Below are 25745 nucleotides of genomic sequence, written 5' to 3' on the forward strand. Positions count from 1 at the left end.
TTAAGAACCATTGTATCTACTGGGGATGTAGCCCAAGAGGCAAAGTAGCTTTCACAGCAGGCTGGACCAATTGCAGATATCTTTTCTTTTCTGTCCCCTACTCAAAAATGGCAACTTTTTGGATTACTTGGTCAAGAAGTTCAAATCGCAGACTCAAATGAGGTACATGTTGCCTGCAAAATCTGAAGAAAGATTTGAAGAAAGCAGGGAAAACCACTAGGCCATTCAGGTAAGACCTAAATCCCCTTACAATTATAGTGGAAGCAGCAAATAGATTCAAGGGATTAGATCTAAAGACAACACACCTGAAAAACTATGGACAGAGGCTCATAACATTGTATGGAAGCTGGTGATCAAAACCATCCCCAAGAAAAAGAAATGCAAAAAGGCAAAAGGGTTGTCTGAGGAGGTCTTACAAACAGCTGAAAAAAGAAGAGAAGTGAAAGGCAAAGGAGAAAAGGAAAGTTATACCCATTTGAATGCAGAGTTCCAAAGAATAGCAAGGGAAGACAGGAAAGCTTTCCTAAGTGAACAATGCAAACAAACAGGAGAAAACAATAGAATGGGAAAGACTAGAGATCTCTTCAAGAAAATTAGAGATACCAAGGGAACATTTCATGCAAAGATGGGCACGATAAAGAATAGAAACAGTATGGACCTAACAGAAGCAGAAGATATTAAGAAGAGGTGGCAAGAATACACAAAACAACCATACAAGAAAGATCTTAATGACCCAGATAATCAAGATGGTATGATCACTCATCTAGAGTCAGACATCCTGGAATGCGAAATCAAATGGGCTTTAAGAAGCATCGCTATGAACAAAGCTAGTGGAGGTGATGGGTTTCCAGCTGAGCTATTTCAAATCCTAAAAGATGAGGCTGTTAAAGTGCTGCACTCTATATGCCAGCAAATTTGAAAACTCAGCAGTGGCCACAGGACTGGAAAAGATCAGTTTTCATTCCACTCCCAAAGAAGGGCAATGCCGAAGAATGTTCAAACTGCTGCACAATTGCACTCATTTCCAATGCTAGCAAAGTAATGCTCAAAATTCTCCAAGCTAGGCTTCAAGAATGAGAACTGGAAAATCCCAGATGTTCAAGCTGGATTTAGAAAAGGCAGAGGAACAAGAGATAAAGTGGCCAGCACCCGTTGGATCATAGAAAAAGCAGGAGAATTCCAGAGAAATATCTACTTCTGCTTCATTGACTATGCCAAAGCCTTTGATTGTGTGGATCACAATAAACTGCAGAAAATTCTTAAAGAGATGTGAAAACTAGACCACCCTACCTGCCTCCTGCAAAATCTGTATACACTCAGAAGCAACAGTTAGAACTGGACATGGAACAACAGACTGGTTCAAAATTGGGAAAGGAGTACGTCAAGGCTGTATACTGTCACCTTGCTTATTTAACTTGCATGCAGAGTACATCAGATGAAATGCTGGGCTGGACAAAGCACAAGTGGGAATCAAGATTGCCGGGGAAAATATCAATAACCTCAGATATGCAGATGACATCACCCTTATGGCAGAAAGCAAAGAGGAACTAAAGAGACTCTTGATGAAGGTGAAAGGAAAGTGAAAAACTTGGCTTAAAACTCAACATTCAAAAAATTAAGATTGTAGCATCCGGTCCCATCATTTCATGGCAAATAGATGGAGAAACAGTGGAAACAGTGAGAGATTTTATTTTCTTTGGCTCCAAAATGACTCCAAATGGTGACTGCAGCCATGAAATTGAAAGACTCTTGCTCCTTGGAAGAAAAGCTCTGACAAACCTAGACAGTGTATTAAAAAGCAGAAACATTACTTTGCCAACAAAGGTCCATCAAGTCAAGGCTATGGTTTTTCCAGTAGTCATGTATAGATGTGAGTTGGACTATAAAGAAAGCCGAATGCTGAATAATTGATGCTTTTGAACTGTGGTGTTGGAGGAGACTCTTGAGAGTCCCTTGGACTACAAGGAGATCAAAGCAGTCAATCCTAAAAGAAATCAATCCTGAATATTCATTGGAAGGACTGATGCTGAAACTGAAGCCACCTCAATACTTTGGCCACCTGATGCAAAGAGCCGACTCACTGGAAAAGGGTCTGATGCTGGGAAAGATGGAAAGCAAGAGGAGAAGGGGATGACAGGATGAGATGGTTGGATGGCATCACCAACTCAATGGACATGAGCTTGGGCAATCTCTGGGAGATGGTGAAGGACAGGGAAGCCTGGCATGCTGCAGTTCATGGGGTTGCAAATAGTTGGACATGACTAAGAGATGTTTATTGATTAATAAGAGAGCAGAAATTTGCCATTTGCTTTTAGGAGATGTATCTTGACATGTTTGAGACCACTGATACCATAGAAAGATCACCAGTATGACTTTTGGTGATATAGGACTTAGAATTTGTAGAGATATTTCCATATATGTGTCACGTAAGTCTTGGGATAGTTGCTACTTCCTGTTCACCTGGTTGTATCAACACGTGATATCATCAGGAAAACATACCAATGTGATATCTTATAGAATAGAGAGGCGATCAAGTTTCATGGTTACTAGAATATGACAAAGGTTTAGAAGGTTGATGTGCATTGCTGAGTATATTGCTTGTCCTAAGACCTGAAAGTAAACTGCTCTGATGACTTTTCATATCAAGTAAAAAAAAAAATTCCAGATCCACAACTGCATACCATGTTCCAGGACATTTATTGTTTCATTCAAGCAAAAAACAGCAACAACAAAAACGATAAAAACCACATGGATCAACAATTGTAGTCAGAGTCAGCACTTCATTAAATGTACAATAATCCATTCTCATTCTGCATTATTTTTAGTCTTATAACCAAATTCGGCTTTTAGCAAATAAGTTAAAAAGTGTTATTCACAAGAAGATGCAATATGCCCTAATTTTACCAATTTATACCAACAGAGTTCCAGAAAAACATCTATTTCTGCTTTATTGACTATGCTAAAGCCTTTGACTGTGTGGATCACAAAAAACTGTGGAAAATTCTGAAAGAGATGGGAATACCAGACCACCTGACCTGCCTCTTGAGAAACCTATATGCAGGTCAGGAAGCAACAGTTAGAACTGGACATGGAACAACAGACTGGTTCCAAATAGGAAAAGGAGTACATCAAGGCTGTATACTGTCACCCTGCTTATTTAATTTCTATGCAGAGTACATCATGAGAAATGCTGGACTGGAAGAAACACAAGCTGGAATCAAGATTGCCAGGAGAAATATCAATAACCTCAGATATGCAGATGACACCACCCTTATGGCAGAAAATGAAGAGGAACTAAAAAGCCTCTTGATGAAAGTGAAAGTGGAGAGTGAAAAAGTTGGCTTAAAGCTCAACATTCAGAAAACTAAGATCATGGCATCTGGTCCCATCACTTCATGGGAAATAGATGGGGAAACAGTGGAAACAGTGTCAGACTTTGTTTTTTGGGGCTCCAAAATCACTGCAGATGGTGATTGCAGCCATGAAATTAAAAGACACTTACTCCTTGGAAGGAAAGTTATGACCAACCTAGATAGCATATTCAAAAGCAGAGACATTACTTTGCCAACAAAGGTCCGTCTAGTCAAGGCTATGGTTTTTCCAGTGGTCATGTATGGATGTGAGAGGTGGACTGTGAAGAAAGCTGAGTGCCGAAGAATTGATGCTTTTGAACTGTGGTGTTGGAAAAGATTCTTGAGAGTCCCTTGGACTGCAAGGAAATCCAACCAATCCATTCTAAAGGAGATCAGCCCTGGGTATTCTTTGGAAGGAATGATGCTAAAGCTGAAACTCCAGTACTTTGGCCACCTCATGCGAAGAGTTGACTCATTGGAAAAGACTCTGATGTTGGGAGGGATTGGAGGCAGGAGGAGAAGGGGATGACGGAGGATGAAATGGCTTGATGTCATCACGGACTCAATGGATGTGAGTTTGAGTGAACTCCAGGAGTTGGTGATGGACAGGGAGGCCTGGCGTGCTGCGATTCATGGGGTAGCAAAGAGTCGGACATGATTGAGCAACTGAACTGAACTGAACTGATACTAACAGAAAGCTGGAGAACATGTATGAGGCCTGATTTGAAACCTATTAGATCTAAGTGGCAGCAATATAATTGAGAGTAAACTAAATGTGTGTATTAGAGTGCTCCGAATAAGATTCTGAATGTTTTTGAGTCACTAAAAATGGCTCCAATAGGGGAGAACCCAGACAGCAAAGCAGACATAGTACCTGAAGTAGAGGGACCTGTGGTGTAAAGGTGGGGCCAAGGATGAACAGGCAATTTCCTGCCACCTGCTCAGGGACACCCTCACTTGAGGCTGCACCCAACAGGACCAGCAAGGACACTGGTGGCTACTGGAGTGTGGGAACCCAGACCAGTACTGCCCCTCAGACAACAGCCTGCCGTCCCCCAGCTGGGTACTCTTGTCCCAGCTGCACTTGGAGAAGAGTGCAGATTCATTTGAGTGTATCACTGCTCCCATGCAAGGTGGCTTTTACTGACTTGGTTTAAAGAAGCTGATTCTTTCAAGCTGCAATTCAACACCACCAGCTTAAGAGACCATAATGGAGAAACTGTCCCTTAAGATGCTTCTGGGAAAGGAAAGATGCTATGTTGTTTTAGCAGATGGATTCTCCAAGTGGCAGCAATGTCAGGGAACACCCAGAGGCAGCCCTACTTCTTCTTATTCCCCCAAATCAAAACAGAAAAGTCAGAGAGTGAGTGCTGTAGACAGCCCTGAGAACTAGGAGGAAGTCTGGGACAATTGGAGGCCACTAACAATGGCCAGGATCTTTGGCTGCTGGGAGCTTCCAGAGGAAAAAGACAGCCTGTGTTCCAAAACCATTATCACAAGAGATTCCTTCAAAGGCTTAAATGAAATCCCCCAACACGATGCCTGCCACATTAGATGGACAGGAGGCAGTCTCTAAGTGACTGGACTTTGGTAAGAATTTGGGTTCTTTGGTAAGCTCATGAAGTTCTGAAGTTAACTCACACTCCAGAGAACACTACCATCCGCCATGGTGAATAACTCCTGAAAGAACACTCCTGAGTGTCTGCTTCCTGTCGACTTACTGTTCAAAAAGGAGCTCAAGGCAAGTGACAGCACCCAGAAGATGCTACAGTGGCTGGCCACAAAGTCACCCAAGAAGGAAGACCCCAAACACCCCAAAAGGCAGAGTCAGATGTGCTCCAGGTGACCAAGAAGTTCCTGCAAAAGAGTCTATTCCCCTCCAAAGGAGGCAGTGCAGGGCTTCTGGAGTGATGGCTGAAGTGGGAGGAGGCGGAGCCTTTTGGCAGGCAGCCGCACACCAGGTAGCAGAGCACTTCCAGAGTCCAAGGCCACAGTGTGCAGCACGGAGTACCATCGTGATAACAGGTTCCAGCATTGTGTGTGTGAGTAGGGGCAGGGGCTGTTGCTTGGGAAATAAAGTGTTAGTTAACACTTCTTGCTGCTCCAGGGAGGGGCTGTCCTGGTTGGGACCAAGAATCCCTAGTGGGGTGGGTGGGCAGCCAGGAAGAGGAAGGGCACCACCATCAATTTATGGTGGGAAGGGAGGGGACTCTTGTGCCCACAGCCCTCTCCTGGTTGGACCGGTGGACCTTCCCTCAGAGCCTGACCCCACTGACCTCAGCCTGACCTGACCTGGTGCTGCTAGCAGAAACTATTTTCTTCTCAGCCTTTGGACTCTTTTAGTCTTTCAGAATTAAGTTCTTAAAACATATTTTTTCCTTGAATAAATTATACTTGATAAACTGTCTACATTTCAGAAAATGCTGCTGGTGAAAGGAATTCCAGATCTCACAGTTTTCTTCTGGTATCAGACCTAGGGAGTGATTTTGTCATAAATGTGGGGCACTGGAGTTTTCTGTGGACAAAACTGTATTTTTGGAAACAATAAAAAGGCTTGGTTTGGGGGAGGGGAATGTTTCCAATTTGCTTGGTTAATTGACTAAAAGATGGATCTAAAGGAAGTATATACTGAATGAAGTTGAAATGCAGGAGGAAGGCACCCGAAAGCTTAGACAGACTGTGATGCTCATGTGAATTTATGTAAGAGCTTCTGAGCTATATTCTGACTACATCCCCTCAGAAGGTTCAAAGACATGTCCTTCACCAAGGCCAAGAGAAATACATTTGTGAGGGAAAACCCAATATTCTCTTTTTTTTAAGTTTTTTTTTTTTTTTAATGTGGACCATTTTTAAAGGATTGAATTGGTTGCAATATTGCTTCTATTTTATGTTTTGGTTTTGGCTCCAAGGCATTTGGGATCCTAGCTCCCCAAATAGGGAATGAACCCACATCTCCTGCATTGGAAGGTAAAGGTGAAGTCTTACTCACTGGACTGCCAGGAAGTCCCAGAAACCCAACATTCTTAAACAGCTTCATTAAGGCTATTCTTATAGGCTAAAAATTACAGTGGGACCAATTGCCATAAAGTTGGGCAATCTGCATTCAGTGAGAATAATAGTATCATGATGAAACAGACCAGGGCCTTATGGCCTACTCCCCTTTATACCCTATCTGCCTTTTTTCTGTAGAAAAGTTTTAGCCAAAAAGAAAAAGCAGAAGCAAAGGGAAAGAAGTCAAACAGGACAAAATAATAATAGTTGAGTCATTAAGCAAAGTCAAGGACTTTTAGTTCCTCCTGAAGGGCTATAGATAATTCTGAACCATATCCTGTGAGCTGTTTTGTAGATACTGAAACCCCAAACAAGTTGGAGAAGTTCACTACATCATGAGCAGACTGTAGCCATGACATAAGCTGCCATAATTTTGAGAAATGGCCTCAAATAGGAACAAACCAACTCTGAAACTGAAGACTAATTATACTTTCAACAGTCAAGATGATGCTAATCAGACCACCTTGTGACCAATTTTGAGATGACTATCAGAGCTAGCTGTACTAGCCTCCCTCTGCCTAGACATCCTTGAATCTCTCCTTTAAAGGTTTTGCCCAATGATTGACAGTGGGGGGAGTTGGTATTTGGACATGAGTCCACCCACCACAGCCCTTTGCCATTGCTAGCCTCCAAACTAAACTTTCCTTTTTGCAAACCTTGCCTCTTTATTGACTTTAGAGCAGTGAGCAGCTGGACCCCACTTCTGATAACAATGTGTTGGTAAATGCTGATTCAGGTCAGACTTCTGTTTACTCTTGCTTATACAGACCAAATAAAATTTGACTGGACTGCTCATCTTTTTTTGCTTTAAGGACAAAACCATCAGCTAAACAGTGTCAAAGATCTCTATGAAACAAACTATTCTGGTTATGGCTTTGACTCAGCCATAATGGTAGCCATTCCCACTTTATTCTCTAGACTGAGGACAGGAAAAAAAAAAAAAAAAAACTCTTAAAAATATTGTTTGTTGCCAGGTACTATTAAAAAAATTAGTTTGATACTAACTCAGGATAAAATGCTAAACAGGTACTATACAAAAAATGAACAAACAAACTTAAGTCAAAAGAGAAAAGCAGTGATTTCTAGGAACTAATCTAGGTTCATTACTAGTAATCCATACAAAAGTGGCCTGATTTGTCCCTTAAATGAGATTATTAAATGAGAAAAATGTTATATATATTATAGTTGATCATGAACTTCATGTGAATAAATAGTATTATAAAGAATACCTGGATTTCATTAATAAACAGTACATTGGCAAATGGAGAACAATCACATTCTAACTTTTATTGGTCAACCTATATTTGAACTGCCATGTCAGTGTTGAATGTAATATTTTATTTGCTTACTATTTTTATTGTTTATATTTATTACTTATTTAATTGGTGGCATCAGCTCTTAGCTGCAGCACATGGGATCTTTGTTTTATTTCTTTTTTGTTGGAGGATAATTGCTTTACAATGCTGTGTTGGCTTCTGTCATATATCAACATGAATCAGCCATAGGTATACATATGTCTGCTCCCTCTTGAACCTTCGTCTCTCCTTGTACCCTATTCCACAGGGTTGTCACAGGGCACCAGGTTGAGTTCCCTGTGTCATACAACAACTTCCCATTAGCTATCTATTTTACATATGGTAGTGTATATATTTCAGTGCTACTCTTGGGACACACAGGGTCTTTGTTGCATCACGTGGAATCTTTTGATTCCACACAGGCTCAGTAGTTACGGCATGCAGTCTTAGTTACCCTGTGGTTTGTGGGATCTTAGTTCCCCAACCAGGGACTGAACCCATGACCCCTCCATTGTCAGGTGGGTTCTTAACCACTGGACCACCAGGAAAGTCCCAAATACAATATTTCAAAAGAAATGTTAACCAAACAGAATTGTTTACAAACAAGAGAGGAGTTCAATAAGGGTTCTGGATAATCCAACACATGAAGAACAGTTGTGGTAACTAGGGGGTTTTGTGTCAAAAAGCAAAAATAAAACTACTTTGTTGGGAGAGCACCAGTTAGCTGCCTTTATTTGAAGTGTGGCCATATGAAATAGGAAGCTGATTTACTTGGGGTAACTTCAAAGGAAGATCAAGGACCAAATAAATTTCCAGAGGGGACGATTTGTATGTAATACATAGAAAAATCTTCAACTCAGTGCCGTCACTTAGCGGGGGAATGTGCTGCTGTATGAAGCAGTGAACTTTCTGTCTGGCAACACCTTTGCACAAGTTGAGTCTGCTTCTGCTGTGTGTTTCAGTTGAGTACATTCCTGCAATAGGTAGGAAACTAGATAACCTTTAGGTCCCTTCCAATCTCAGTTTCAATCATTTCATAAAGAGTGAGCAGGGAATCTAAAAGGAAAGAAAAGCAGTTTCTGAGATGCATGGGGTAGTCATTGTGGACAGGGTGTGAGACAAGGTGGTAATTCAGATAAATTGATCTCAATATATTCTCTATCCATAATGAAGCATCATGATTTCTCATATATACTTGAAACATGAGAGTTAATTAACTGGACATTTTGTTTTCTCACCTCAAATTAGGATACATCTGCTTAGAGGACAACTGTGATACACTGATTTAGATGAAACGCCTTTCCCTGGGTATGGGGATATGTGGAAAGAGCAGTGACTAGGAGCAGGAAAATGGAAGTGGTAGAGTTTAATCCCAGGATTGCTCCAAACTCACCATCTGCTTTCTGAGAAATTTCTTGCAAATTCCATTTAGCTTCACTGAAGAGGAGATTTGTGAGATGTTAACTAAGAACTTTCAAAAACTGAGTGTAAGATAGCTCATCAGATACAAGATCTAGGCTCAGAAGCAACCTAATGACTTCACCTCTCATATTTCACATGGCAGGCCTGAAATGAAATAGAGCTAACAATTTTTTATTTTTTTGTCTTGATTTTTGAGGCTAAAGGGAGGATTTTGAAGAAGATATCATAATTCATCCCTGTGAGTATAGAATTATCTGAAGAAGTGGCTACATCGGAGTGGAGTAAGGGAAGAATTGATCAAATATCAATCACTCCCAAAGCTTTAAACTGAGTTTTTTGTTAGCATCTGAAGATGTAATGTCTGCAGGGAAATCAGGAGGCCTGGCCCCCTAACTGCCTTCGGAGCACGTTGTGGGGGGTGCAGACCAAAGGTGAGTTTACACATCAGTGACTAAAATTTCCTGCCACTAAGCATAAGAAGTCACTCATGAGCAGCGTCCCAAAACCACAGCTACAGGATGTGGGCACAAGGCCTTGTATAATTGTTGGCCAAGAGCCAATGAGCATTCATCCCTCTGCAAATACTTGGGCTTTTTTGTTGTTGTTAACCTTTGAAAACCACAGGCATTAGTCTCTCTCTTTCTTTCCCTTTGGCACAAGTCATCTTCTTTTCTCCACCTTGGTCTCTTGTGTGTAAAGAATTTCTGGGGGAGCTTTTAAGCCTGAATTTAATACGTTTGCACTCCGCTCTCTTGCCCCACAAAATGCCAGGCAGAGGTAAAGCTGCCTTACAAAATATCTGCTGGCTTCCGCAGCTTTGTTTGGTCTTTTTAATCAGATAGGACATCAGAGAGCTCAATGAGTGACCTTAGCCTTTTAAGAAAATACAAGTAATTTCTGGAAATTCCCCCTAAACAACGGTGACCTATTGTTTTCTCATGTCAGAATTAACCCAGAAGCTATGATACACTGGTTTAGCTGACATGCCTTTTTCTGGGAATGGAGATATGTAGAAGGACAGTGGAGCTGGAATAGGAGATTGAAAGCTTTAGAGTTTAATTCCATATCGCCAAAAAGTCACCATCTGTTTTTGAGCAATTTCTTTCCAATTTCTAGGCTTTTGCTTTGTGTTCTGTGAAATGAAAGCATTGGATTAGATGGTTTCTTTGCTTCCTTAACCCCAGGGCTCTATGAATTGGCTTCCTTAAGAATGTTTCAGCAAAGGGACAATGAGAGGAGGGCTCAAAGCAAAAGATCCTCATAAATTGGCTTCTCTTTTCTGCCTTAGAGGATGGCCAAGGGGCAGCCTCCAAAAAAGCCCAAGTGCCCACTGGAAGCCTAGGTGTGGTGATTCTTGGCAGTTTCTCTTTTGTAAGTGTTAAAGAATGCATCAGTTTTGCTTCTGTAACCCCAATTCCCCATACTCAGGTATGGAAACAAGTTGAATCTACTCCAGCATGGGAATGTTATTTTTAAATAAAAGAGAGTGGCAGATCACTTTTACTTAAAAGAGACAGAAGGGGAAATTTGTAACCATCAGAACTGCCCAAGATACATCAGAAGACTATGAACAATCTGTCAATTGTTCAAATAGTTTCTGAATGGAGGTTTACTGGAGATTTTTTAGTGGAATTTCTTGAATGGATAAAGAACAGATAGAGAAGATGGCCAACCATGACATTTTTATGATGATATGCTTTATACTTAATGCCCCTTGTATCTAATCTTATTCCCAATCAAACCTATGTTGCCCCTTTGGGAAACTTTACTGGTATAGTTCAGATAATAGCCTGAAGGAAAAGCCCAGGGATACATATAGGTCTCTTGGTTTGTGGGTTGTGGCTGGTTGTCCAGCTTATGAACAAGAAACCCAGCTGTCCACTGGCAATACCACACGGCAAATGGTAAAGAGATAGTAAGTTCATGCATGTGTGTGCTAAGTCACTTCAGTAGTGTCTGATTCTTGTGACTCTTTGGACTGTAGCCTACCAGGGTCCTCTGTCCATGGGATTCTCCAGGCAAGAATACTGGAGTGGGTTGCCATGCCCTCCTCCAGGCAATCTTTCCCACCCAGAGATCGAATCCACATGTCTTATGTCTCCTGCATTGACAGGTGTGTTCTTCACCATTAGTGCCACGTAGGAAGCCCCAGCAGGCCATAGTGACCAGAAAAACAATTCCCAGAAGAACTGAATTTAGTTCTCTTGGATGTTGTCTGAGGTTCTGCACCAGGGTGGCATTGCTCTACAGGCAGATACTCAATGGTTTTTATTTAATAAAATAATTTGACTTCATTTCATTGAATCCTCCCAAGATCTTTGTGAAGTAGGCAAAAGAGATAGCATCATCTCCATTTTACAGATGAGGAAATCAAACCTTTGGAAAATTAAGGTAAATTTCCAGTGTCTTACATGACTGATTCAACTCTTTCCAGACAAAAAAGGGTGTTTTACCTAATGACTGGGGCTTCCCTGGTGGCCCAGATGGTAAAGAATCTGCCTGCAATACAGGAGACATGGGTTTGATCCCTGGCTTGGAAAGATCCCCTGGAGAAGGGAATGGCTACCCACTCCAGTATTCTTGACTGGAGAATTCCATGGACAGAGGAGCCTGGCAGGCTACAGTCCAGAGAGTTACAGAGTCATATGTGACTGAGCAATTATCACTACTTAATGATTCACAACAATTATTTAAAGAATTATAAGGTCTCTGGTTTTAAAATATTTTATCAATCATCTCTTTAGCAATCCCTTTCACAATATTCACTTTAGTCCCTCCTGCTGCTGCTGCTGCTGCTAAGTTGCTTCAGTCGTGTCTGACTCTGTGCAACCCCACAGATGGCAGCCCACTAGGCTCCCCCATCCCTGGGATTCTCCAGGCAAGAACACTGGAGTGGGTTGCCATTTCCTTCTCCAGTGCATGAAAGTGAAAAGTGAAAGTGAAGTCACTTAGTTGTGTCCGACTCTTAGCGACCCCATGGACTGCAGCCCACCAGGCTCCTCCATCCATGGGATTTTCCAGGCAAGAGTACTGGTGTGGGGTGCCATTGCCTTCTCCATTAGTCCCTCCTAGTACATGTCAAAGAGCAATGCTTCCTATCCTTGGGCATTTTTAAGTATAAGAAGTTCTTTCTTATCTTAAACTGCCATCCAAATCCCTGAATCCTCTTATCCTCTGGTCATAATCCTGCTTCCTAGGTCCCACTTATCAGTTTCTAGAATATCCCACAAGATGGTCTGTATGAAATATGAAGACAGTTCTCCTGTCATCTCTGAGATCACTCTTCTCACACTAAACAGCTTTGGTACCCTATTGTTACAGACTGGACCTCAGGGTTAAGAGATATCACCCTCCTCTCATCTTTTCTGATTTGCACTATATCCTTTCAAAGGTCATTTGGGAACAGTCCAACTTAGAAAATTCAAAGGAAATGAATATGCAGAAAGAAGTCAATTGTCAGACTGATCCTTAAATGGTAAATAAAGAGAATGTGCTGGACCTTTCATAGACCTCTGCCAACAAATGCCACTATCTTGAGGCAAATGGGGATTTTCGGGCAGCACTGTTAATAATAATTTGCCAATTGTGCCTGCTTCAGAACCACTGCCAAAGCAATCCAACGACTTTTCATTCCACTACTGTTGACAGGACAGCTAAGGATTTCAACATTTCCTTTTACAGTCTGAATAGAAGTTTCCTGCCTTGGGGACTGTAACAATATTTGCCATCATGAAGGAAAAAAAATGTGGGTCCTGGGAAGTGGAAAGAGAGGGAGAGAAGTACTAATGGAAGTAAACAAAGATAAAGACAAAATCAAACGAGAGTTATTCAAGGTTTGGATTTTGAATGCCTCCATCAAATTGATGTTTGTGAAACATCAGAGGTCAAATCTTTGAAATTGAGGAAGTAAGCAGGTTAAAGAAAAGACTTTAAAGTTAGACTTCACATAAGCATCCTCTCCCCCCAAAAAGCTGGAATTTTAAAATTGAATACCAGCCAAGGTGTCTCAAATTTGGGTCTTAGGACAGGCAAAAAGATGATTATGTTAATAATATATAGAATTCAGCATTAAAAGTTTTTTTTTCAAAATAATTTAAAAATACAATAAAATTGAAAAAAAAAGTTTAGAGATTAAAAACAGATGAGATAATCTCCTGAGTTGTTTACAATTAGACATAAGTCAAGGACAGACAAAGAGGAAATATGAGAGAAAAGAAAATGTAAACAGAATGAATTACAAAAGTGTTTTTGAAAAAAATGCTTCTTATCCCCTCTAGAATCCATAGACATTCCACAGAAGGCACCTGTAAGACCCAAAAGACAGGAGGTCAGTGGCATTCCCATCTCTGTCTCAACCACAGTGGTCTTACTTCTACCTGTTTACATATTGGGCATCTGAAACAGATTCATTAGAAGGAAAGATCTGCTACTGAAAAATAAAACATAAGAACAATCAATCAAAAAAGAAAAAAAAACAGCAAAAAGGAAATGAGCCACTGAAAGTTCTTGATCAGGGAATGATATGATCAAATTGTGTTTTTAGAATCTGGCAACAAATGCAAAATGAATTAGAAGAGGCTCAGCCTTGGAAATGATACCAACTAAAAGGTTATAGCAATTATCCAGCTAAATGGAATTTAAAATGTGATCTAATAATATACCTGTGCGAATGAAAAGGAGAAATACATGAAAAATTTTGAAAGAATAAACTTTAGTTTGATATCTGGGCATTGGGCTTAATGCTAAATATGGTCTGTTTGTGCCATCCCCCTAAATTTATACGTTGAAATCCCAATGTCATGCTATTAAGAGTTGGGGCCTTAGCTTATGAGAGCAGAGCCCACATGAATGAGATTCTGTTGTTGATGTTCAGTCGCTTAGTCATGTCGAACTCTTAAACCTCATGAACTGCAGCACACCAGGCTCCCCTGTCCTTCACTATTTCCTAGAGTTTGCTCAGATTCATGTCCATTGAGTCAGTGATGGTAGCTAACCATCTCATCCTCTGCCACCTCCTTCTCCTTTTGCCTTCAACCTTTCCCAGCATCAGGATTAGTGCCCTTATAAAAGAAACACAACAAAACTCTCTTGCCTCTTTGCCTATAAGGATATAGCAAGAAATCTGAGCCCCAGGAGAGGGCCCACACCTGATCAGGTTGGTACCCTAATCTCAGAATTCCAACCTCCAGAACTGTAAGATATAAATTTATGTTATTAGCCACCCAGCCTGTAGTATTTTTCTTATAGCAACCCAGACAGACTAAAATAGATACTATATGGAATGTATTTGGCAAGAAGATTAAAGACATCAAAACTGATAACTGTGACTATTAAAATCTCATAGAGAAATCCAGAATTTTGAAGAAGCTGAATGTAAGTGGCTACTGATATAGATAATCAGCAGACAGAAATGCAAAATTGAATCTTACAGAAATACCAGGGATGGGACTATGGATTTGGAAGTCATCCTCATAAAAAGGAAACTGAAATAATACAGATTGAGATCCCAGTGAGAGAGAAGATCAGGATCCAAGGGCTGAAAATAAAGACCCAGAACGTGCACACATTTGGAGGACTGAGAAACAAGAACCCAGAGGGTTTGCCCTGAGTTTATAATCAGGTATTTATTTGATAATGTTATTCAATATACTTAGGTGAATTTATTTTCTGATTTTAAGAAATTTCATAAAAGATCTGAAGTGTGCATTTATCAGTCTAATCAAGCTTTTTGATCTCCTAAGATACTAAATATTTAAAATCATGTGATACTATTTAAAAGTAGCTGATTATTTCAATCTAAAAATATGGTGAGCTGAACAGAATCTTCAATAATGATGTAGCTATGGATGATGTATTTATCCACCAAAAAGAGTGTCAAAAACCAATACTCCCCCGGGCAAGGGAATAGCCAAGTTTGTTTCGGTTTCCGATGAATGACATTAGCCCAGTGTAGGTCTCAATCAATATGGGTTCAGTGAGCACCGTCAATCCCTTTCCTCTTCCAGATTCAGTGGAATTCTTGTGGGTATTCTGGATAGCTGGAACAAGCTTAGATGTGAACCCAGATAACTGAAGAGGAAAAGAACACACAGAATTAGTTGAGTGCAAAGCAGGTCCAGAGACACACCCTCCCCAGCCAGTCCTCACAAAAGTTGACTGCTCTCCTGGAGCTGCACTTATTCTTACTAATTAAACAGAAATCATTTCTTGGAATTGTTACTATTGCTTCTGTTAGTCTTTTAATAGATTGATCTGTTAATACATTTTGTACATAATAAAATTAACTGCCACACCTTATTTATTTTTCATTATTCATACCTTGTACAACATTAAGAAGTCAGTTTAACAAATATTTGCTGATAGTCTAGTATGGATCAGACACCTGTCATGTACTGCTGAAGATTCAGACAAGTGAGATATAGCCTCTGCCCTCACAGTGTGTGTGTTGCTTCAGCTGTGTCTGACTCTTTGTGACCCTGTTTGAATGTAGCCCTCCAGGCTTCTCTATCCATGGGATTCTCCAAGCAAGAATATTGGAGTGGGTTGCCATGCCCTCCTCCAGGAGATCTTCTCGACCCAGGGGTAGAAACAGCAACTCTCACATCTCCTATATTGGCAGGTGGGTTCTTTCTTTTTTGCCACTTTATCTATTTTTTAATTGAAGGATAATTGCTTTATAGAATTTTGTTGCTTTCTGTCAAACATCAACAAGAATCAGCCATAGGTACACCGTGGCTGATCTCTCCCAAACCCCCTCCCATTCCACTCCTCATCCCACCCTTCTAGATTGTCACAGAGCCCCTATTTGAGTTCCCTGAGTCATACAACAAATTCCCACTGGCTATCTATTTTACATATGGTATTGTAAGTTTCCATGTTACTCTTTCCATGCATCTCACCCTCTCTCCCTTCTCCCCCCAGGTCCATAAGTCTGTTCTCTATGTCTATTTCTCCATTGCTGCCCTGCAGATAAATTCATCAGTATCATCTTTCTAGATTCCATGTATATGTGTCAGAATATGATATTTATATTTTTCTTACTTCACTCTGTATAATAGGCTCTAGGTTTGTACACCTCATCAGAATGACTCAAACGTGTTCCTTTTTATGGCTGAATAATATTCCATTGTATACATGTACCACAGCTTATTTACCCATTCATCTGTTGATAGATAGGTGAATGTACTTATATGCAGGGTACATCACGAGAAACACTGGGCTGGATGAAGCACAAATCAGAATCAAGATTGCCAGGAGAAATATCAATAACCTCAGATATGCAGATGACACCACCCTTACGGCAGAAAGTGAAGAGGAACTAAAGAGCCTCTTGATGAAAGTGAAAGAGGAGAGTGAAAAGGTTGGCTTAAAGCTCAGTTTTCATTCAGAAAACTGAGATCATGGCATCCGGCCCCATCACTTTACGGCAAATAGATGGGAAAACAGTGGAAACAGTGGCAGACTTTATTATGGGGGGCTCCAAAATCACTGCAGGTGGAGACTGCAGCCATGAAATTAAAAGATGCTTACTCCTTGGCAGGAAAGTTATGACCAACCTAGATAGTATATTAAAAAGCAGGGACATTATTTTGCCAACAAAGGTCCATCTAGTCAAGGCTATGGTTTTTCCAGTAGTCATGTATGGATGTGAGAGTTGGACTATAAAGAAAGCTGAGCGCTGAAGAATTGATGCTTTTGAACTGTTGTGTTGGAGAAGACTCTTGAGAGTCCCTTGGACTGCAAGGAGATCCAACCAGTCCATCCTAAAGGAGATCAGTCCTGGGTGTTCATTAGAAGGACTGATGTTGAAGCTGAAACTCCAATATTTTGGCTACCTGAGGCAAAGAGCTGACTCATTTGAAATGACCCTGATGCTGGGAAAGATTGAAGGCGGGAGGAGAAGGGGACAACAGAGGATGAGATGGCTGGATGGCATCACCAACTCAATGGACATAAGTTTGGGTAAACTCTGGAAATTGGTGATGGACAGGGAGGCCAGGTGTGCTGCAGTCCATGGGGTCGCAAAGAGTTGGACACAACTGAGCAGCTGAACTGAACTGCACTGAACTGTCGATAGACATCTAGGTTGCTTCCATATTCTAGATGTTGTAAATAGTGCTGCAATGGACATTGTAGTACATGTATCTTTTTCAATTTTGGTTTCCTCAGGGTATATGCCTAGGAGTGGGAGTGCTGGGTTGTAAGGTGGTTTTATTCCTGTTTTTTTAAGGAATCTCCATACCATCTTCCATAGTGGCTATATCAGTTTGATGGGTGGGTTATTTACCACTGAGCCATCAGGGAAGCCCACACAGCAGTGGCACTATAATAATATTTAAAAAATGAACTTGTAATGATCATACAAAGTCCATGAAAATAAACAGCAAAAACAGGCACAAGATATTAAAGAAAAACAAAAGAAATTATATATGGTTAGAGGATCAAAAATGACTTCCAAAGGAGACATTTGAGACAATTCTCTAAGGGTTTCAGCAAGTGAAATGAGGTTAAAGAGGGTCTAGCTGACTGCTGCTGTTATTTCTAACCCAGCATCCTTCTCTCTATTTGAGATTCTTCTTCGAATAAGAGTGCCTCAGGGCTTCCCTGATGGTACAGTGGATATGAATCTGCCTGTCAATGCAACAGACACAGGTTTCATCCCTGATCCAGGAAGATCATGTATGCCACAGAGCAACTAAGCCTATGCATCACAACTATTGAGCCTGTGCTCTAGAGCCCAGGAGTCACAACTACTGAAGCCTTCACACCTAGAGCTAGTGCTCCACAGCACAAGCTATCTAACCATCTCATCCTCTGCCACCCCATCTTCTTTTTTTCTCATTGCAGAGAAGCCACTGCAATAAGAAGCCTGCCCACCAAAACTAGAGAATAGCCCCCCTCCCACAACTCAAGAAAAGCCTGCACAGCAACGAAGATCCAGCACAGCCAATAACTAACTAATTTTTAAAAGATTAAAAAAGAATGCCACTATTTTCCTTTGGAGAGCCACATTCTTCCATTTAGTGCAAATAGCTTAAGTGGAGCTGGCTTTAGTACATGACTCAGTTCTAACCAATCAGAGGAATCCATAGGAGATTGGTTTAGGTATGGGCACATGACCAATGCAGCTGTGAAACATATCACCCAAGTCCAAAGGTATTCATGGTCATTTTGGCCACACAGTGAAACCTGACTGAGACTGAAAACAATAAAAGTGAAAGACCTAAGACATGAAGACAGAGAAATTCTTCACAAAACCATCTGAGTTACTAGATCAGCTTACCCTGAACTTGAAGGTAAATGAGTAAAAAAAAAAAAAAATCACTCTTTTGGTCAAATCAGGTTGAACTGGGTTGAGAGGAGGGTAATTCAGGGAGCAGTGCAAACAGAGATATAAAGAAGGAAATGAAAAAGGAAAGCCCAGATCTTTGTATTTCCAATTAGCTCAATTATATCCATTAACTCATTCCAGTATAAGCCACTCAGGTAAGTAAAAGAAGGCATCATTATTTCCATGTTAGAAATCAAGGCTCAGAGAAAGTAAATGATTTTGTCCAGAGTCACTCCATTTTCTGCACAATGGTAAAAAAAGAATATTAGGAACAAGGGACTATTCACAGTGAGATCCAAATATGCTTTCTAGGCAACTGGCTTGCAAGTCTAAATTAAAACTTTCAAAGTGTATTCCAATATCCATATAAGTCATTATGCATATTCAACCAAGTGACCAATGTTTTTTCTTTTCTCCATAAGGAGGACCAATCTTTGCTTTGAGGGACTAATACAGAGTGATGATTCGATGAAGAAAGAGAAGCCTGTGGTTGTTACCCGTAATCACATCTTCAATATAAGTTTTATCCTGGACTGTTAATTTTATACCAAACTGCCCTTGGGCAAACTACTTCTCCATTGTAGCCTTAGTTTCCTTGTTAGTAAGAAAAAAATCTAAAATTTAGAATATATCCATCATTACTATTTGACCTAGTCTATAATGAACAAGGGGCTTCCCTGATAGCTCAGCTGTTAAAGAAACTGCCTGCAATGCAGGAGACCCTGGTTCAATTTCTGGGTTGGAAAGATTCCCCTGGAGAAAGGATAGACTACCCATTCCAGTATTCATGGACTCCCCTTGTGGCTCAGATAGTAAGGAATCCACCTGCAATGCAGGAGACCTGGGTTTGATTACTGGGCTGGGAAGATCCCCTGAAGGAGGGCATGGCAACCTACTCTAGTATTCTTACCTGGACAGAGGAACCTGAAGGGCTACAGTCCTACAGTCCTTTGTAGTCCTACAGGGCTACAAAGAGTTGGATATGACTGAAGTGACTTAGCACAACACAGCACAGCACAAAAGGGACAAAAAATAGGAAAGAAAGAAAAGCCATGCAAATAAAACTTATGTGATTTACTTGTTCTGTTACCTTATCATAAATTCACTTCTCCTTTGTGAGACTCAGCTTACTCTTTTGGAAAGAGGCATTGAAATCTATGGTTTGGGGCTAATTTTGTTGTTTAGTTACTAAGTCATGTCTGACTCTGTGACCCCATGGACTGCAGTACGCCAGGCTTCTCTGTCCTTCACTATCTCTCACAGTTTGCTCAAATTCATGTCCACTGAATTGTTGAGGCTATCTAACCTACTCATCCTCTGACCCCTACCCATCTCCTTTTGTATTCAATTTTTCCCAGCATCAGGGTCTTTTCCAATGAGTTGACTTTTCACATCAGGTGGCCAAAGTATTGGAACTTCAACAACTCAGAAGTTAAAAAAAATAGTGACTTTATGATAAACAACATAAAGTTTGCTAGAGTGCATTGATATCTGTGTGTTTTCAATAAAGTAATAGTTACCTAATTAGATAATGTCAAACCTCAATTTAAACTCACTTCCCTGACTAAAGAATCTAATAGATAAGCAAAGTCTTTCTTGTTTACCATGAGTTTCAGGCTATAGTGACAAAGACAGACAGAAGTTACCTCTTATTATTACTCCCAGCACCCTCTTTAAGACCTTAGAATGGATTTAAATATTACGTGTTACTGAATGAAATGAACTGTAGTCATATAGCCTGGAAATTCTAGAAAGGAGGACATCATTCCTCACAGAACACTCCACCCGTGCTTTGGTGACTGGATAAGAAAAACAGCAAGTGTTCTTTCTTAAGCTTCCAAAGAGAAAAGCAAAATGGGAAGAATAAATTAATTTCAATAACAGGAGTATTTAATTTAATTGCTATGTTTAAAATCACAAAGTAACCAAGGTCAGAAGTGATCTTAAGTGGGCAGATTCCAGTCATTTATCTATTGTTTTATTTGCCTTGCCTCATACTCACTAAGAAGCCACATTCCTCTACATGGACATACCCACCTCACAGCAATCTAACCAGGTCCCCTTCATCACTGAGTATAGTGGGGGGGAAAAGTACGTTTCCTTGCCCAAAACTAATGGTTAGATTTTAGAAGAATCATTTAATCTCCCTGGATCTTAGTTTATGTATCTGAAAATGGAAAATAATAATGATGGTAAATACCAACTTCATCAAACTATTGTATGAATCCCAGTGAATTGCTCAAAAATATTTTAAAGCATACTACTGCAGTCATGAAATTAAAAGACGCTTACTCCTTGGAAGGAAAGTTATGACCAATCTAGATAGCATATTCAAAAGCAGAGACATTACTTTGCCAACAAAGGTCTGTCTAGTCAAGGCTATGGTTTTTCCTGTGGTCATGTATGGATGTGAGAGTTGGACTGTGAAGAAGGCTGAGCGCTGAAAACTTGATGCTTTTGAACTGTGGTGTTGGAGAAGACTCTTGAGAGTCCCTTGGACTGCAAGGAGATCCAACCAGTCCATTCTAAAGGAGATCAGCCCTGGGATTTCTTTGGAAGGAATGATGCTAATGCTGAAACTCCAGTACTTTAGCCACCTCATGCGAAGAGTTGACTCATTGGAAAAGACTCTGATGCTGGGAGGGATTGGGGGCAAGAAGAGAAGGGGACGACAGAGGATGAGATGGCTGGATGGCATCACTGACTCAATGGACGTGAGTCAGTGAATTCCGGGAGTTGGTGATGGACAGGGAGGCCTGACGTGCTGCGATTCATGGGGTCACAAAGAGTCGGACACTACTGAGTGACTGATCTGATCTGATCTGATGAAAGTGAAAGTGAAAGTGAAGTCGCTCAGTTGTGTCCAACTCTTTGCAACCCCATGGACTGTAGCCTACCAGGCTTCTCCATCCATGGGATTCTCCGTCCATGGGATTCTCCAGGCAAGAATACTGGAGTGGGTTACCATTTCCTTCTCCAGGGGATCTTCCCAGCCCAGGGATCAAACCCGGGTCTCCCGCATTGGAGGCAGACGCTTTTACCTCTGAGCCACCAGGGAAGCCCAAAGCTTACTATTTATAGATGTAAATATTATCACAGGCAAGAAAGAGTTTAGATTCCTTAGTCCTACTCCTTTCAATTCCAGACATTGAATGCCAATTTCCTTAATATGCATTATAGACTTGAGAAAGTATTTTTTTAATCTTGTGATATGCCCTATTTTAAAGTAATAAAAATTCCCTGGATGCCAAAGGATATATATTAAATTCTATTCAGAAACCATGATTTCAAAAGACATGGGTTGAGCATCAAAGTATCTCTTTCAAGGTATTTATCAATTATAAAGGAAAAATACTAACTTTACAAAAGAGCAATCTGGCACACACCATCTTAGACAAATGATTAAGTTAATATCTGTAACAAGGCATACAGGCACAGTGAACCTGCAATATGATGCGGTGAAAGGACACAGCGTCACTTCTGCAGTATTTTTGCCCTTAAAAAGCAGACTTCAAACTAATCATGAGAAAACATCAGCCAAATCCTCCATCAGATCAGATCAGATCAGTCGCTCAGTCATGTCCGACTTTTTGCGACCCCATGAATTGCAGCACGCCAGGCCTCCCTGTCCATCACCAACTCCCGGAGTTCACTCAGACTCACACATCCATCGAGTCAGTGATGCCATCCAGCCATCTCATCCTCTGTCATCCCCTTCTCCTCCTGCCCCCAATCCCTCCCAGCATCAGAGTCTTTTCCAATGAGTCAACTCTTCATATGAGGTGGCCCAAGTACTGGAGTTTCAGCTTCAGCACCATTCCTTCCAAAGAAATCCCAGGGCTGATCTCCTTCAGAATGGTCTGGTTGGATCTCCTTGCAGTCCAAGGGACTCTCAAGAGTCTTCTCCAACACCACAGTTCAAAAGCATCAATTCTTCGGCACTCAGCCTTCTTCACAGTCCAATTCTCACATCCATACATGACCACTAGAAAAACCATAGCCTTGACTAGACAGACCTTTGTTGGCAAAGTAATGTCTCTGCTTATGAATATGCTATATAGGTTGGTCATAACTTTCCTTCCAAGGAGTAAGTGTCTTTTAATTTCATGGCTGCAGTCACCATCTGCAGTGATTTTGGAGCCCAGAAAAATAAAGTCTGACACTGTTTCCACTGTTTCCCCATCTATTTCCCATGAAGTGGTGGGACCAGATGCCATGATCTTAGTTTTCTGAATGTTGAGCTTTAAGCCAACTTTTTCACTCTCCACTTTCACTTTCATCAAGAGACTTTTGAGTTCCTCTTTACTTTCTGCCATAAGGGTGGTGTCATCTGCATATCTGAGGTTATCGATATTTCTCCCGACAATCTTGATTCCAGCTTGTGTTTCTTCCAGTCCAGCGTTTCTCATGATTACTCTGCATATAAGTTAAATAAACAGGGTGACAATACACAGCCTTGACGAACTCCTTTTCCTATTTGGAACCAGTCTGTTGTTCCATGTCCAGTTCTAACTGTTGCTTCCTGACCTGCATACAAATTTCTCAAGAGGCAGATCAGGTGGTCTGGTATTCCCATCTCTTTCAGAATTTTCCACAGTTTTTTGTGATCCACACAGTCAAAGGCTTTGGCATAGTCAATAAAGCAGAAATAGATGTTTTTCTGGAACTCTCTTGCTTTTTCCATGATCCAGCCACCATGAGAACATTCTATCAAAAGCCCCGAGGTCGTGGGAAAAAAAAAGAAAAAGGAAAGACTGAGAGACTGTCACAGTTTAGAGGAGAATAAAGAAACAGAATACTTAAATATAACATGGAATCTTGGATTGAATTCTGGAGTACGCAGAAAACATTAGGAAAAACAAATCAAAAAGCTGATGAAATTTGGATAAGATCTGTATTTTAGTTAATAGTACTATGAAAGTGAAAGTGTTAGTCACTCAGTCGTGTCTGACTCTTTGTGACCATGAACTGTTGCCTTCCAGGCTCCTCTGTCCAGAGGATTCTCCAGGCAAGAATAGTAAAGTGGGTTGCCATTTCCTTCTCCAGGGGATGTTCCTGACCCAGGGATAGAACCTGGGTCTCTTACATTACAGGTAGACTCTTTACCACCTGAGCCACCAACGAAGCCCTGCTACAGTATAGTATTGTACTGATGTTTTATTTCTAGGTTTTGACACCTGTATTATAGTTATGTAAGTTTCTAGAAGAGTTTGAATGAAATTCTAGTATTTAGGAAAGAATTCATGTTCTTAATTTTCCAAAGGGATATAGAAAAAAATCAGTCTCGATACTTTTTGAAACTTGTTTCTTACAACACTTTTCCTTATAGGTTGGGTGACCATATCATACATTATCCAAGTCAGAATTCTTTTGAAAAGCAAGAAAATGCTATTATTAATAGAATTAAACACATACACACACACACACACACACACACACACACACACACATGCCTGAAGTCTTAGGAAAAAGTTAGGAAAGAAAAGCTACAATCACATCAATCATAGCTGCTTTATTTTTATCGGTTTTATATATTTGGGTTCTTAGAAGGGTTTTCTTTGTAGAAAACTTTTCCTTTAAAAAATAAAAAAACCCACTGTATTAAGTTTGCCTAAGAAACTCTCTGATAGTCTGTTCAATCCACAAAGAGTTACAGTCCCCATGCTCTTACTCATCTTTCACAACAAAGCTCAAATCCTTTCTCTTCCACAATACCTTCCCAAATAGTCAAGGCAAAGATTATTTTTTACTCTATCACATTTCATATATGCATCTCAAACTTTCATCCAGTTTTCTGAGAATCAGAGTCACAAGTATGGCTATTCATTTATACAACTAATCTAATATTTCTCTACCTTGGAATTATTGCTATTTGGGGCTAGGATATTATTTCCAGCAGGGGAGTATGTCCTCCAGATTTTAGAAAGCTAAGCAGTAGCACCTCAATCCCAGAGGTGACAATCAATAGTATTGTCCACATATTGCCAATGTCCCCCAGGGATAAAATCATCTCCTGCTGAGAACCACTGAACTAAAGGAAGTATAGAACATGATATACCATGAGTATTCAGATCAAACAGATCTGGTCTTACATTGCTAATGTGGTTCTCACTAGCTGTGTGATCTTGGGCAAGTCTAACCTCTCTGAATTTTATAGTTCCTCTTCTATAAAATAAAGATATTAATAGCATCAAGCACCGTCCAAGGAACGGTGGCTGTGCAGGCGCAGGAGGGCCGAGAGAGGAGCTACTCCACGTTCAAGGTCAGGAGGGGCAGTGGTGAGGAGATACCCCTCTTGCAAGGTAAGGAGCAGCAGCTGTGCTTTGCTAGAGCAGCCCTGAAGAGATTCCCTACGTCCAAGGTGAGAGAAACCCAAGTAAGATGGTAAGTGTTGGGAGAGGGCATCAGAGGGCAGACACACTGAAACCACAATCACAGAAAACTAGTCAATCTAATCACACAGACCACAGCCTTGTCTAACTCAATGAAACTAAAGCCATGCCCTGTGGGGCCACCCAAGACAGGCGGGTCATGGTGGAGAGGTTTCAAAGAATGTGGTCCACTGGAGAAAGGAATGGCAAACCACTTCAGTATTCTTGCCTTGAGAACCCCATGAACAGTATGAAAAGGCAAAATGATAGGATACTAAAAGAAGAACTCCCTGGGTCGGTAGGTGCCCAAGATGCTACTGGAGATCAGTGGAGAAATAACTCCAGAAAGAATGAAGGGATGGACCCAAAGCAAAAACAATACCCAGTTGTGGATGTGACTGGTGATAGAAACAAGGTCCAATGTTGTAAAGAGCAATATTGCATAGGAACCTGGAATGTTAGGTCCATGAATCAAGGCAAATTGGAAGTGGTCAAACAGGAGATGGCAAGAGTGAATGTTGACATTCTAGGAATCAGTGAACTGAAATGGACTGGAATGGGTGAATTTAACTCAGATGACCATTATATCTACTACTGCGGGCAGGAATCCCTTAGAAGAAATGGAGTAGCCATCATGGTCAAAAAAAGACTCTGAAATGCAGTACTTGGATGCAATCTTAAAAACGACAGAATGATCTCTGTTCGTTTCCAAGGCAAACCATTCAACATCACAGTAATCCAAGTCTATGCTCCAAACAGTAACACTGAAGAAGCTGAAGTTGAACAGTTCTATGAAGACCTACAAGACCTTTTAGAACTGACACCCAAAAAAGATGTCCTTTTCATTAGAGGGGACTGGAATGCAAAAGTAGGAAGTCAAGAAACACCTGGAGTAACAGGCAAATTTGGCTTTGGAATACGG

At 40.7% G+C, this 25745-nt stretch overlaps 1 protein-coding gene and 1 pseudogene across 2 annotated transcripts in view; one reads left to right on the plus strand and one right to left on the minus strand.

The window, feature by feature from the left end:
- The first annotated feature begins 2368 nt into the window (after positions 1-2368).
- On the plus strand, positions 2369-5318 carry LOC129644473 (abasic site processing protein HMCES-like; annotated as a pseudogene).
- Positions 5319-7638: 2320 nt separating this feature from the next.
- TPRG1 (tumor protein p63 regulated 1) overlaps positions 7639-25745 on the minus strand; it is a 363442-nt gene continuing 345335 nt past the window's right edge. For both annotated transcript variants that reach the window (XM_055568736.1, XM_055568735.1), the window contains one exon: positions 7639-15190. In XM_055568736.1, the coding sequence (XP_055424711.1) occupies positions 14996-15190 (195 nt within the window). In that variant the 3' untranslated portion in view covers positions 7639-14995. The remainder of the gene's footprint in view (positions 15191-25745) is intronic.

This window comes from Bubalus kerabau, chromosome 2, assembly GCF_029407905.1.
Source record: "Bubalus kerabau isolate K-KA32 ecotype Philippines breed swamp buffalo chromosome 2, PCC_UOA_SB_1v2, whole genome shotgun sequence".
NCBI classification, from domain to species: Eukaryota; Metazoa; Chordata; class Mammalia; order Artiodactyla; family Bovidae; genus Bubalus; species Bubalus kerabau.